Here is a 15,070-nt window from a genome sequence, read left to right as displayed (position 1 = left end):
GTCCAAGCGCATCACAAAAATTGCCATGTTCCCCACAACAAACCTGCCAGGCGGGCCAGCCTGGTGAGCAGCCATATGACAGCCCTTTGAGGCCAAGGCAACTAATCTTTGGGCTTTTTCAGTTTTCAGACACTCAAAACATCAGAAGAGCTTGGGGCAAAGGCGACCCTCGAACTCGAGCTCCTCCACCTCTGAGCTCCTCCACACCACCCTAGGCAGGACTCTACAGCCAGCCAGAGAAAAGGAAAGGGCTGGAGGGGAGTGAGGCTGTTTGTGGCATCCATTAAGCGTGAGGGAGACACCCCTCTGGATCTCGCAGGGATGCGATTGGGCAGCGGAGTTTTCTCCGCATTCAGCTCGGCTCACTCCCCTCAGCACAAGCTCTCCCGGCTCCCGCAGGCGGTGGAACCCAGAGAAGCACCTGGCAAGGAACAGCTAATCCGCCTCGCTCACAGCCAGCCCCTGGCCTCGCCCGAGGAGGAGTGGCACATCCCTACCTGTCCTCCCGCCCAGGGCTTCCTTTGAAGAGCATCTTCTGCCTGCCGGGGGAACCAACCTGAGGCTCACCCGGCAGATGGGCAGAGGGAAGGCGTCGGCCCTTTAACCAGCGGGAGAGGCGGGTGGCAGCCCACCGGCAGCCCCAGCGGCAAGGTAGGACACGATTCTGTTCCGGGCCGCTTCTCCATCCCCCCCCCCCCCCCCATACCCAGACCGCTTGAGAAGAAATTGCTGGTCTCCTTCAAGGAGGCTTTGGGGGAAGACAATTTGTCATTGCTAGCAGGTTTCAGAATGACCATCCTCAGGAATAATAATTGCCTTTCTAAAGGGGCAATTCAGAAGATGGGCAACTTTTTGGGAAACGTCCCTGTGGGATTTCGCCGGGGGTGGTGCCAGGCTCGTGCATCTCGCCTGTTTGAAGATCAGGCATGGGTCCCTCTGTGCTCAAGCAAGGAGATTTGATGCATTATTGGGCATTCATGTGCGCTTCCCTTCTCGCCGGAGACCAGCTGCCCCCCCTCACCACCACCCCCCCCCCGCTTCTCATCCCTATAGGCCACTGCGGGGCTCTTTATTTAAAACACATTTCGCCAAATACTTCAGGGCTCCAAGCGACAATAAAAACCCATTTGTGCGTCAACAAGAATCCCGTTCCAAGAGACGGCAGACAACTGTTGATCCTGTGGCTGCACTGTAGAGGGGGGGGGGGAGAGGAAGGGCAGGCTGAGAGGGCAAAAGCAGAGTGGGAAGAATCGCAGGGCGAGGTATGACCAAAGTGGGTTTGATTTAGCGCTCTGCCCCCCCACCCATGGTCAGTCAAGGCTCAAGGCATGACTCCGGCCAGCTCCTACTTAGAGCCTTGGAGTGAGGGTTACCTGTGGCCAGCCCCTGGCAAATCAGAGGTAGATTGCTGCTGGACAGAGAGGCTCTGTTTGGAAAAGTGCCTCTCCAGCGGGCCTGGGGGCCAGAGATCAGAGATAGGCTGCTTCTGAATTTGGAGGCACCACTTTTTAAATGGTGCAAAACTAAGCAGTCGCTTTTCCAATGACTCTGGGAGTCAGTGATCAGGGCTAGAGTGCTGATGAATAGGGAGGTTCCATTTTGAAGAGCGCAGAACTAAGAAGAAACATCGCATATATGATGCATCCAGAAGCCGATCTTCAGAGGTAGACTGCTTCCGGATAGAGAGGCTCCGTTTTTAAAAGACGCAGTGTGAAGCTATGAAATCACAATATGGGAGATGCGGACCTCAGTGTGCAGGGGGCTGCTAGAGAAAGCAGAATGGGTGGGGGAACCAGATAAGGGGGTCCGCAGTCCAAACCCCATGTTCAGAATAATGCCCTCGAGCACAGGGGTGGCCAGACTGTGGCTCTATAGATGCCCATGGATGTCAGGGGCTCACGGTAATTGCAATCCATAAGTATCTGGAGCCATAACAGTTTGGTCACCTCTGGTGTAACATATCTGGAAGGTGGGAGTGCCAGGCAACTGCGGTGGGGGGGGGGGCAGAGGAGAGGGTAGTGCGGGTGACGGAGGGCTTAATTCATGGTTGCCAGCCTCCAGGTGGGGTCTGGCGATCTCCCGGAATTGCAATTGATCTCCAAACGACAAAGAACCGCTCTCCTGAAGAAAACGGCCGTTTTGGAGAGTCAACTCTAGGCGTTAACCCCTCCCCAAACGCCGCCCCCACTTATCTCAAACCACCGTAGCATGACCTGAACGAACGCCCGGGACAGTGAGTGAGAGCTGCACTTGCCAACCTCCAGGTGGAGGCTGGAGATCTCCATGGGTTGCAGCTGATTCTCAAGTAAGGTTTGCCGGGTCCCCTGTGGCCACCGGCGCGGGGTGGGTCGGGATGCCAGGCTGGGAAGCTCCTGACGATTTGGAGAGGGCAGAGACCTCAGAGGGGAACAGAGCCCTAGAGGCCGCCCCCCAAAGGTCCCATCCGGGAGAAGAGCTGTCACTCCAGGTCCCACCTGGGGGTTGGCATCCGTGGGCACAGTTCCCCTGGAGAAACTTCGCAGCCTAATCCAACCCCACTGAAGGGTCCCCGCCCATCCCCCTCGGGTATTGGCCAAAGAGACCCGCGCTCCAGGCGGGCCAATCCGTGCGCGGCTCCCGCGGCTGCTTCTTCGCGGCCCGGCAGCTGGACGCGCAGCCATTAGGCGCCTAATGAGGCTCGACGGCGGCCAAGCACGTGGCCCGGACGGGGAGCCGCGCTTAGCCCTGCCGTCAATGGGGGCGGGGACGCAGCACCGGTTGAATGTCCGCCTTCGAAGCGTGCGCAGCTCCGGCCAACCCCCTCTGTCCGTTAAGCAGTTGAGGAAGCCCCGAAATTGGGACTGTGTGTGTTTTACGCGGCGGGAGGCGGGGGGGGGGGGGTAGATGTGGGTGGACATTCAGCCGGTGCAGCTCTCCCACGGTGCAGCAAAAAGGCCACGCGGCCCACGTTGTCCCGCAGCGCTGGGAAGGGGGTGTTCATTTCAGCACCACGGGTTGCAGTTATCTCCTCAGCAACCCTTTAATCCAGTTCCTCATGTTGTGGTGACCCCCAACCATAAAATGATGCCAGGGTTCTTTCACAGAAATTAAACCGAAACTGAACAATGGCGTGAAGATCCATGGTTCATGATTGTATATAAATTGTTTTTTTTCTGGGGTTCAGTTCTGCCTCTTGTCCCACCGTGCCGATCTCGCTCTTTTCCGCTGCTCCAGACAGACGAACGCTCTATCTCGGCCTACCCCGCAAGGCTGTTGTGTGGATGGCGCCCCCCTCAACCAAGCTGCGTGCTCTGCTGTGGCCCCTGTGAAGGGCTCATTCGACCCCCCAGGTTGAGAACCACTGCTATACGCTCATTTGAACCTGTACGAAGCCAAAGGGGTGGCGAGGAGGGGAGGTCCCCAAGGAAAGCCGTTCATGATGGCCAGGGGAAGTGACCGTTTTCCCTCCAGCCCCAAGCCACCAATTCCAAATACGTTTAGAAGAAGAGTTGGGTTTTTTATACACTGCTTTTCACCACCCGGGGGGGATCTCAAACGGCTTACAATCACCTTCCCTTCCTCCTCCCCACCCTGCGAGGCCGGAGGGATTGAGAGAGCTCTGAGAGAACTGGGACTGGCCCACAGTCACCCAGATGGCTGCATGTGGAGGAGGAGGGGGGGACCTAACCCAGTTGTCCAGGTTAGAAACTGCTAAGCTTAACCACTACACCAAGCTGTTTTTCAGGGGGGAAAACTGCAGCTCAGGGCACCCAGAAGTGAACAAAAGGAGGGTATAAGTCCTGCAGGGGTGACTGGGGAAGTCCAAAGCATTTGGGGGAGGCCAAAGCATCGCATGGAATGTTGAGTCCTAATATTCTGGGTCAAAACTGGAAAAGCAGAGGAAAAGAAACAGGGAATGCTATCTCAGTGTGCACCCTTTTCTGCCTGGAGTTGTGCCTCAGCTTCCTTGACAAAAGCCCAGGAAATCCCTGTTTCTCCCGGATGGGAAGCAAAGGCACAGGCTTGCCAACTCTGGATGGGGAGGTTCCTGGAGGTTCAGGATAAAGCCCTGGAAGAACAGCCCCTGGGCAGGCAGTGCTGTAGAGACCAACTTCCCTTGTTTGATTCCGATGCCAGGAGGCCTCCAGGCCCCTCCTGCAGGTTAAAATCACGAGAACAAATTGGCCACACGGTATGGGGAGCCAAACATGAAGACCGTGAGAGGCAAATATAGAATGAAAGTTCATTTTGTGGCAGTAAGAGCCTCCTCAATAAAGGGGCCTTTATTTTAACTTGCTTATGGAGAACTCCCTTATGTCTAGCGGATCAAGAATTCGGCCGTTTCCCCCTAACGCTGCTTTCAAATCAAGACTCTTCATCAGAATCCCAATTATGTCGCCTAGAGCTGCTAACCTGGAGTTCTTGATAAGGAAATTAAAATACAGAAGCCTTTCTTGAGGCTCTTACTGTCACAAAACAAACGGGGAAGATTCATTATGCATTTGCCTCCCACAGCCTTCGTGTTTAGCTCCCCACCTGGAGGTTGGCAACCCCAGGAGAAGGGTTCGTAGGATCCATCGCCCTATGTCTGTTTATCACAAGGGGCGACCCTAAGTGATCTGCTGGAGGCATCTCTGAGCTGAACTAAAGCCCAGGAGCACCTTCATGGAGAGCAGCCACTGTGGGAAGTTTTCTGCATAATGTGCTGCTGGGTGTTCAAACAGCACCTGGAGTCACCTGTAAGTTACCCAACACCTGTACGGAGACCCAACAATAGCTCAGTAAATAATGCGGCCTCATTATGCTGTTGCATAACAGGATTGCGTCCTTCGGAAGATCTGCTGTGGAGGGCAAAACAGATAAAAGCTCAGACTGAAAGCTCCCTGGTAAATTTTCCGTAATTCAACCGCCAGAGGTTGCATTCTACAGAATTTTGTGAAGCAGGTTTCTCCCCCACTCCAAGTAGGAAACGTCTGGTGCCTAAAATCTGACCCCCACCACAAACTGAATGACACCAGCCAAACCTGAACATTCTAAAAAAAAAAACAAAATTCAAAATTCTGCTGTTTGGCTGTTCAGTTTCAGCTTGCAACTCTGATATGACTGGATTTATTTCCTTCTAGGGCATCTTCTCTGAACTTTTTCACCACTGAGAAACCCCTGGAACATTTTTCAGGCTTTAAGAAACCCCAGAAGTGGCACAATCCTGCAAAATAGAGTTGGGAAGCAAGGCTGTGGACACGCCCACCAGGGGCCACTCCCCTTCCCATCCCCTCCAGGCCCATCACTGGCCTTTCTTTGGGGGGGGGGAGCAGGTTGACATGATCATATATGATGATATCATCCAATAAATGTTAAACAAAATTTTAAACTATATTTTAAATAATAATTAATTCCCACCCATCCAGGAAATCCTTCCAGGGCTGTCAAGAAACTCCAGGCTGAGAAAGCCTGCTCTAGGATCAGGGCTAATTAGCTAATAAATCTCTTCATTTAATTAACATTTGGTGCAAATCCACAGGGAGGTTCCAGAAGGCCAAAGCTGGGTTCATCTAATGCAGCCAAAACAGGGACTTGTGGGCACCTTAAAAGAAAAAGAATTGATCAAGGCAGAAACCATTATTAGGATTTATTTAAAGCATATCTGTGTCCCCAGGTAAGCTCACAAACACATAACTCCAAAACCGAGGAGGGACAATAACACTTCTTGGTAGGGGGGGGGGAATTCCTGGAGATTTGGAAGTAGAGCCATGGAGGAGGAGGAGGAGAAAAGTTGGTTCTTATATGCTGCTTTTCTCTTCCTGAAGGAGTCTCAAAGCGGCTTACATTCACCTTCCCTTTCCTCTCCCCACAACATACACCCTGTGAGGGAGGTGAGGCTGAGAGATCCCAGATAAGACTGAAGAAGAAGAGAATTGGCTCTTATAGGTTCTTATAGGTTGCTTTTCTCTACTTGAAGGAGTCTCAAAGTGGCTTACAGTCACCTTCCCTTTTCTCTCCCCACAACAGATACCCTATGAGGTAGGCGAGGCTGAGAGAACCCTGATATTACTGAAGAAGAGAATTGGTTCTTATATGCCACTTTTCTCCACCCAAAGGAGTCTCAAAGTGGCTTACAATCCCCTTCCCTTTCCTCTCTCCACAACAGACTCCCTGTGAGGAAGATGAGGCTGAGAGAGCCCTGATATTAGTTTGATCAGAACAGCTTTATCAGTGCTGTGGCAAGCCCAAGGTCACCCAGCTGGTTGCATGTGGGGGAGTGGGGAATCAAACCCGGCTTGCCATATTAGAAGTCCACACTCCTAACCACTACACCAAGGACAAGATTTGGGGAGGGCTGGGTAAAATGCCCTGGAGTCCACCTTCCAAAGCAGGCTTTTGGGTTCAGGGGGACTAAATTCTGTTTGGAGATTAGTTGGAATTTGGGGAGACCTCCAGGCCCCTCCTGGAAGTTAGCAACCCTAGTTATTGGTGGTGTGCCAAGCAAATAGAGCCTTTTATAAGCCCTGCCAGACCATGCTCCTGAAACGGCTCATGAAAACTTGGTAGTCTTATTGTGCCAAAAAAATGCCACAACACCCTCTGGTCCACTAGCCTCTGCCTGCTGATTCAGCTCTGTTCCCCCACATAGCCTGAGAGCTTTGAATGGCACCCAGAGCCAGTGTGCCCAGTTGGACCACACGGGCCGAACCAGCTCCCGGTTACATCAACACCCGCCCCCTTCTCATGTGAACAGAACAGCCCTGCAGTCTGACTACGCTTTTCAATGCTTTGCGCAAAGAAAAGCTCCATCCCCAATGGCCTTTCCTATCTCTCATGCACTCTGTGTAAATTTCCGAGCCACGGCAGAAGTTGTAACCAGAGCAACTGAGCTTGCCCTTGAGAATTGCAATTATAGAGATAGGGATGGGGGGAAAGGTGGCGGCGTAAGGGGGTGGGGGCCTGCGTGGGAGAAATGTCACCATGGAAAAGAACCCCCGCGTCCAGAGTTCCCAAACCACACCGTCACCATCTAACTTAACCAGTATTCTCTTATGCGTTGACCTCGCAGCCCAAGAGGGAACCCATTCTCCGTTCCAGCTACAGTTGGTTGTACAGGAAGGAAGGAAAGAAGGCAGGCAGGCAGGCAGGCAGGCAGGCAGGCAGGCAGGCAGGCAGGCAGGCAGGCAGGCAGGCAGGCAGGAAGGAAGGAAGGAAGGAAGGAAGGAAGGAAGGAAGGAAGGAAGGAAGGCAGCCAGGAAGGAAGGCAGGCAGGCAGGCAGGCAGGAAGAGAACAGTGGAAGGAAGGAAGGAAGGAAGGAAGGAAGGAAGGAAGGAAGGAAGGAAGGAGAGAGGAATTGGGGGATGCCCCAGAGGTCCCCCACAGCCTGCAATCCTTTGAGTAGGGTTGTCGTCCTGCTAAAGAGATCTTATGCAATGAAAGAGGTTTCCTGCTCTGGGTTCTCAAATAAAGTAGCCCTCTTTGTAGATCGTGCGCAGTGGTGTGGTTGAGAATCTCACCATGGAAAAGGCTCTCTAAGTTGCCACTTGAAGATAAGAAACGGGTTAGATCAGCGCACTTGCCAAAGGAAGTCTCCTACCTCTGTGTGCAGATGGTGGGTGAAGGTGTGTGGCACCAACAGGCATTACGGTGGCCAAAGAACTAAGAGGGGAGAAAGGCTACGTGAAACAGAAAACAAACACTCTAACAGGAATTAGCTTGGACCTGAAAGGTTAAATGAACCTATAAGTCAGGGATTCCCAACCAGGTGTCTGTGGACCCCCGAGGGTCCATGGGAGTTTGGAAGGGGGTCCACGGCAGCTGGGAAATGGCATGATATGAGGGGGGGGGGTCTTGGCTGTCTTCTCAGCCCCTCCTCTTCTTTCTGGCCTACATGAGTCACAGCTGTCATAGTAGTAGTAAAGGCAGGGGGAGGGAGCAAAAGGGTGTGGGCAGTGATGTCACTTCTGGGGGCGTGGCAGGGGGTGCGGCCAGGTGACATCATTTCTTGGACTCCTGGAAGTCTGAACAATTATTTCAGGGTCAAAAGGTTGAAAAGGGCTACTCCAAGTCCTAAAATATGCATATGATATGTTTGGCCCATGCATACATTTTTCACCTGGATTTTATTTCACCTCTTCCATTTTGCGCAATAAAACATTTGCACACAATAAATATTTATATCGTTTTATAACTTGTTCTCTAAATTGTACAGACATCCAGCCTTTCAGTTCTTACCTAATTCCAGTTAGGTTTTTTGTTTTCTGTTTCGCACGGCCCGGAGACAGTTTATCCGGGGGTGGCCGAGGCCTCCTCCCTCTTAGCACAGGGCTTTAGGCCTTTATGGCCTCCACATGTGGCCCTTTGGTTTGAGCCATCACGCCTACCAGCAGCTGACGGAGCAGTGAATCTGTCTCCCTCCCCTTTTAAAGCCACTGATTCTCCTGGCTGTCTCTGCCTTCTCGGTAGTAATTTCTGCAATCTGCTTTCGGGTGCAAGATGTCTTTCCTTTTGTTCAGGGGTTCTCAACCTTCCTAATGCCGCGACCCTTTAATACAGTTCCTCCTGTTGTGGTGACCCCCAACCATAAAATGATGCAAGGGTTCTTTCACAGAAATTAAACCCAAACTGACCAATGGCGTGAAGATCCCTTGTTCAGGATTGTATATGAACTGCTTTTTTCCGGGGGTTTCTCAGTTCTGCCTCTTGTCCCACCGTGCCGATCTCGCTCTTTTCCGCTGCTCCAGACAGACAAACGCTCTATCTCGGCCTACCCCGCAAGGCTGTTGTGTGCGTGAAATGGAAGAGGAGCGATGTCAGCGCCTTTGGGACCCCCTTGGAAAGAAGGGCCCTGCTGTGACCCCTGTGAAAGGGTTGTTCGACCCCCAAAGGGGTCCCAACCCCCAGATTGAGAACCACTGCTTTAGTCCACGAGCTGCTTCCATGGTGGGCAGTGAGGTAATGATTCTCGGCCTTCCTGGAAACTGAACCTCCAGCAGCATGAAGTATAACTTCACTGGGCAGCTTGTACCTGTTTGTACAGCTCCTGGGATGCCCCTTATGCGAAGGCTCACCAGGAGAAACCCACAGGAGGAGGAAGAGACCAGAGAGCAGCCTGACTCCAAGCCTCTTTGCAGGTTACAATGCTTCTTCCGCCTACCTGGATCTGTTCTCATTGCTCAGCAGAGATGTCAGGTCCAAAGGTTGGCTGCCCATGAATCAGAGCACTTTAGGGGATGCAGCCCCTCTCTCATGCGTCATGAATACACCGTCAGATGGCTCATGCAGAGACAGTGTATGCAGCATCGCCAGTCCATACTGGGGGTCATCCTGAAGCAGACCTAGAGAGCACAGGCAGATCTCTCAGAATCTAAGCAGGGTAGGCACTGGCTTGCCCCTGGAAGGGCAATGTCAGAGGAACGTGGGTCTCGTGGCGTAAAGGTAAAGGTATCCCCTGTGCAAGCACTGAGTCATGTCTGACCCTTGGGGTGACACCCTCTAGCGTTTTCATGGCAGACTCAATACGGGGTGGTTTGCCAGTGCCTTCCCCAGTCATTACCGTTTACCCCCCAGCAAGCTGGGTACTCATTTTACTGACCTCGGAAGGATGGAAGGCTGAGTCAGCCTTGAGCCGGCTGCTGGGATTGAACTCCCAGCCTCATGGGCAAAGCTTTCAGACGGCTGCCTTACCACTCTGCGCCACAAGAGGCTCTTTCTCGTGGCTTGGGGGCAGGCAAAAGCAAGACACCTCTGAACATCTCTTGCCTGGCAGTCAAACAATCTAAGGAATTCCTGGCTATATTACACAAATTGTATGAGAGCCAGCAGGGCGTCGTGGTTTGATTCTCTAATGTGATTTGATTCTCCACTCCTCCTCCACATGCAGTCAGCTTGGTGACATTGGGCCAGTCACAGTTCTTACAGGTGTTCTTGCAGACAGTTCTCCCAGGGTTCTCCCCGCCCCACCTACTTCTCAGGTTGTCTGTTGTAGGGAGAGGAAAGGGAAGTCGAATGTAAGCCACTTTGAGACTCCTTCGGGTAGAGAAAAATGGCATATAAGAACCAATTCTCTTCTTCTTCTCCAGTGATATCAGGGCTCTCTCAGCCTCACCTCCTTCCCAGGGGGTCTGCTGTGAGGAGAGGAAGGGAAAGGTGCTTGTAAGCCGCTTTGAGATTCCTTCAGGTACTGAGAAGCAGGGTATAAAAAAAAACAGCTCTTCTTCAAATGATAAATAAAATAATAATAATAATCCTGAAGCATAAAGCAGTCATATATAACCCTCAAGATCCTTCTATGTGGAGATGTCTCAGACTGACCCCTGGGGCTTTCTGTATGCAAGGGAGGGGCTCTAACCACTGAGCCATTCCTCTGTTCTAAGAATACTGGCCAGCTCTGCAGAGCTGTTGTAAGGCTTACTGAGATACAACAACCTTGCAGGGCAGAGCAATGTCATCATTCTGAGATGGCAGACAGCTTGTCTAATGGCATCAATTGAATTTGTAGCCCGCTAGATTTGAATGAAACCTTTCCTCACTGGCACCTCTTAAAGACCCTCTTAACACACAGGGTTTCAAAATGCAGTTCTACATGAGGACAGTGCTCCCTTCCCGAAATCCAGTAACTAACCTTTTTTAAAACAGAGAAAAGAGATGGAAACTGTATATGCAGAGAGAGCAAAAATAAAAAATATTACAGTAAGAGCAAATCTACACATACATTTCTATTAAAACGTGTCCATATAGCTAAAAATAAGTCCATGTGTGATTGCAGCTTATAGCCATGTGTTCAAATATTGATCAAGTTGTAAAGCTCCAGGATCTACTGATATACAGGAGGCAGGCAGATACTGGTTTTCCGCATACCTATTTTCCTTGTCTATAAGTCCCTCTTTTCCTGTTTTTCTGTTCTATACATAGTTTGCTCCTTCCAGCAGTCAATATCACACTGTTTTGTGTGTCCTATATCCCTGCAGATTTAACAGGAAGGGTTTTATGCCAGACGTAAACCAATGCAATAGTGAATTCGCCACCAGGGGGAGCAAAACGCATGTGGAACAGATCTCCTCCGCCCCCCCCCCCCCAAAAAAAAAAACCTGCAGGAACACACAAGCAAGGAAAATAAGACTGCGGTAACCCCCTATATCTCCAATGTTGTAACTACAAGACCTTTGTTTGTAATGAGGGCACCGAGGGCTCGTTTTCATTGACCATCAGTGGGCTGCTAAGAAAAGGGAGGAGAGTTTAAAAGTATACAGGCATCCTCGAAAAGAACAGAAAAGAAAAAGATTCAAATGAGTAGCCGTGTTGGTCTGAAGTAACACAATAAAATCAGAGTCCGTTAAGACCAACAAAGATTTATTCAAGGCGTGGGGGGAGGGCATGCTAATATAGAACTGATATGAGTAACGGTTTTCTCCCAGAAAAAAACAAAATGACTGGATGTATTCAAAGCATATTATTAAGGGCTGAGTCCTGGAAGTTAGAACCTCCACAATGGAGGGGGGAGAGAATCATTCTGTCCTCAATAGATATCTCTCTCTCTCTCTCTCTCTCTCTCTCATTTTCTTTTTATCAGGGAGATGTCAACAACGCCAGTGGCCAATGAGTCCTCTCCCCCCATGCTCCTGGAGGACCCCGCCGTGCGCCATGCAGTCAAGGTCACCACCGGGGTGGCCTTCAGCTTCATCTTCCTGACCGGGGTGACCGGGAACGGGGTGGTGTTGTGGGTCACCGGCTGGAAACTCCGCTGGACGTCCAACACAGTCTGGTTTTTCAACCTCGCCTTGGCTGACCTGGCTTCCACCTCCCTGATCTTGGTCACCGTGTTGAACTTGTCCCTCGACCTGGATTGGCCGTTCGGATCCGTGGCCTGCAAGGTGGCCAACTGCCTCTTTGGACTCAGCCTGTGCAGCGGGGTGCTGCTGCTCAGCTCCATCAGCGTCGACCGCTGTGTCCTCGTGGTGGCCCCTGTTTGGTGCCAGAACTACCGTACCCCGCGGCTTATCTGGGCAGCTTGTGGAGCCCTCTGGCTTCTCTCCTTGGCCTTCTTCGTCCCCAGCTCTTACTTCTTCACTGAGACCTTGATAGAGAAGAACCGGACCTCTTGCAGCAACCTGGATGTCTTCCAGGACTGGCAGGAAGCCGAGGTCCTCACCATCTGCATCTTTCTCTACCAGTTCCTCATGCCTTTGCTGGTCATCTCCATCTCCTACACCATCCTGGTGATGACCATGCGCAAGAAGAAGTTCAACAAGTCCAGCAAGCCCCTCTTGGTGGTCACCAGGGTCGTCTTCTGCTTCTTCCTCTGCTGGCTGCCCTACCACGCCCTAGCCCTGGCCCGGATCTCCATGACTGTCGTTCCGGACGCCGTGCGCATGGTGGCCATCCCTCTCTCCAAGTGCCTGGCCATGTTCAACAGCTGCATCAACCCTTTGCTCTACGTCTTCGTGGGGCAGGAGTTCCAGGACGCGGTGAGGCGGTCCCTATTGCAGGTCTTCAAGACGGCTTTCGAGGAGGCGCCGATAGCAGCCAGCGTTTGAGGGCGGCTACGGAAGCACAGAGGGGTCACGCCCGGAGGGTCATAGTGTACCATTTCAGTGTCAGCTGGGGGCCTCCTGCTAAGAGGAAGCGGAGGGTGTATTTCAAGGGCACCGGCAGTGCATATTCCGTGCCAAATTCCGCAATCCCAGATTCCGTTCTGCAAGTTGAGGGCTCCGTCTCTCGCGTGCACAAATTATCCTGCTTCTGCTCCCACAACCCTGACTGTGGAACACGTGAAGCTGCCTTATATCATGAGAGACCATTGGTCTGTGACGCTCGATGTTGTCCACTTTGACCATCAGCAACTCTTGCACATGGCTTTACTAACCGCCGGGGTCTGAACCTGAGACCTTCCGCATGCAGAGCTGTGCTCTTGAGCTGTGGACCCCCCGCCCTCTATAACAGGAGGCATCCAAGTGCTTTCTGCCAGATCAGGCCCTGTCAAGGTCAGTATTAAGGTCAGAGGGCAGGGATTTAACCTGGGACCTTCTGCCTACCAGGCAGATGCTCTGCTAACTGAGCCATGCCCCCTACCCAGCCTCTTCAAGCTCTCGCCTGCCTGTCTTTTCAAAGGGCTACAATTGGATTTCAAAAACAAATCACCAGATTGCTGCATCCTGTGCCCCTAAGCCAGCATTCTGCACCGTGAGCACAGAACTTCTACCCCCTCACCCCTCACCAACGTTGGCTTCTCTGCCCCACAGCATTGCCCTAAGGGGTGCGTTCTGCAACCTGCCTAGGTACGGCTGGGTCAGTTGCTGAAGACAGGTATGCCTTGCTTTCGAAAGCCGTCCTGCGCTGGAAACAGCCAGCAGGGTCAAGCAATTTTTGTGCCTGTAGCCTAGGATCTGAAAAGGCATTTTCCTGTTCTCCCGCATTAAAAGAAGAATAGTCAAACAATTGGCTAATGGCCCACCAGTAATGGGGTCCCTGGCAACGAGACCCCCGCTCTTAGCCTGGACAAGATGGAATATTCAGATAATCTTTTGCCCTGTCCACTGATTAACTTGGGAAACATCCCAGGGAAAAATCCCGCTCTTTTGCCTTCAACAATAATGCCTGGAAATGTGATATTTTCAAGGACGTTAACTGGATGCTTGGAGAATGTAACATGTAAGAACAGCCAACGACAGCACCTGCCAACACATTCCCTTGTGCCCACCGAGTGCTTTTATAAAGTGGGCGAGCCAGCTGGGGCTTTCACCCAGCAGGGCTTCTAACTGGCCTGCGGAAACCTCGGCAATTTTTAAAAATTTTACCGTGTGACAGGAGGAGAGCCGTGGCCACCATTTTGCAGCTGGCTCCACCTCCTGCAGCAGCCATTTTGTGGCCGCGCCCACCACGCTGGGTCAGATTTCTGAAGGAACTCAGCGGCTCAGAAAAGTTGGGAACCCCAGTGGTCTTCAAACACTGTAGATGTGAATAGCCGCCATAGACAACTCCTCCTCTAAGCCACCCATTTAACCCAAACAGGATCCTTTAGCTTGGAGCTGCATGCGGCCAAGCCAATGCTGAATGAACGTCTCAATTTGGAATGTGTCAAATCAGTTTCTTTCAGCACAGGGGCGAAAATACGGATGCTGGAGGGAGAGGAGGCTGCATGCTGCGGCCGGAAGCAAACCAGGCGGCCTCCTGGTATGCACGACTGAACAAGTATTGTGGACTTGCTTGCTTCTGCAGGTCAAACCAGCCATCTTTCACACCTTGGCCCTTTCTGCCACCCTGGCTGCCCCCCCCCCCACCAACCTGCGTGCCTCGCCCTGGCTGCCCTGCCTCACCAAATGTTCACTGCCTCGACTGGACACCAGCAACCCCCGCCCAAGACCTTGCTTAAAACGGAGGAGGCTTTCCCTTGGCCGGTGTGGTCCTTAGCAGAGGTGAGTCGGGACAGAACTCAGAGACTGGACTATCTGTCTGACCTCCCTTCCGCTGCAGCAGTGGCAGGGACCTCACACACTCAAGAGCAGGAGATGAAATCGGAAAAGCTTACAGCCACCTCCGTGCCCCCCAAATCTCCAGGACTGTCCCACCCTGGCGTCTCCAACCCTCTGGCTCCCCCTCCATGCTAACTTTTCAAAGTAAGAACTGCATATACCACCCTGAGCTCCTGGGTAAGAAGCCGGGGGCATGCCGGAGTTCCGTGGCACCTTGAAGACCAACCAGCTTTTACTCAAGGCCAAAGCTCTCCTGGGCCCTTGGTTGGTCTTCAAGGTACCACCAGACTCAAATATTTGTTCTGCTGCTTCAGACCAGCATGGTGACTGTCCAAATGCCGCCAGCTATCTATCTGCTCAGGTTCCGGCACCAGGCCTTGGTTCACCAGTAGCTCCGTGGAGGATTACTGTGGATGGGCAACTCACGGGGTGTGTGCATGCTTATGTGTGACGTCTTACAGGGCACCTGGGTGGCAAAGACAGAGAGTTTGTGCCGGGCATGCCCTGGGCTCTCTAAAATCTCTGGGGGTGCTGTCTCTCTCCGTGGGGGTCGAGTGCCTCGAGACCGGGCCTGCTTGCCTCTGCCCGCTCTGTGCTTCGATGTCTGTCAATAAAGCAAGTCCCCCACTCCCCTGCA

General features: G+C 52.3%; 1 protein-coding gene across 1 annotated transcript; it reads left to right on the top strand.

Moving 5' to 3' along the window:
• Positions 1 to 370: 370 nt before the first annotated feature.
• LOC143837013 (chemerin-like receptor 1) lies at positions 371 to 15,070 on the top strand. Its single transcript, XM_077336411.1, has 2 exons — positions 371 to 651; positions 11,535 to 15,070. Exon 2 carries the CDS (start codon positions 11,539 to 11,541, stop codon positions 12,496 to 12,498), a length of 960 nt encoding a protein of 319 aa, XP_077192526.1. The 5' UTR covers positions 371 to 651; positions 11,535 to 11,538; the 3' UTR covers positions 12,499 to 15,070.

This window comes from Paroedura picta, chromosome 5, assembly GCF_049243985.1.
Source record: "Paroedura picta isolate Pp20150507F chromosome 5, Ppicta_v3.0, whole genome shotgun sequence".
Taxonomy (NCBI): Eukaryota; Metazoa; Chordata; class Lepidosauria; order Squamata; family Gekkonidae; genus Paroedura; species Paroedura picta.
The sequence above is the reverse complement of the archived record's forward strand: the minus strand, read 5'-3'. Positions and strand labels throughout refer to the sequence as shown.

Bases quoted from the DNA above. Each gene is read 5' to 3' on its own strand.
- LOC143837013 (XM_077336411.1), top strand. From the start codon at position 11,539: ATGTCAACAACGCCAGTGGCCAATGAGTCCTCTCCCCCCATGCTCCTG.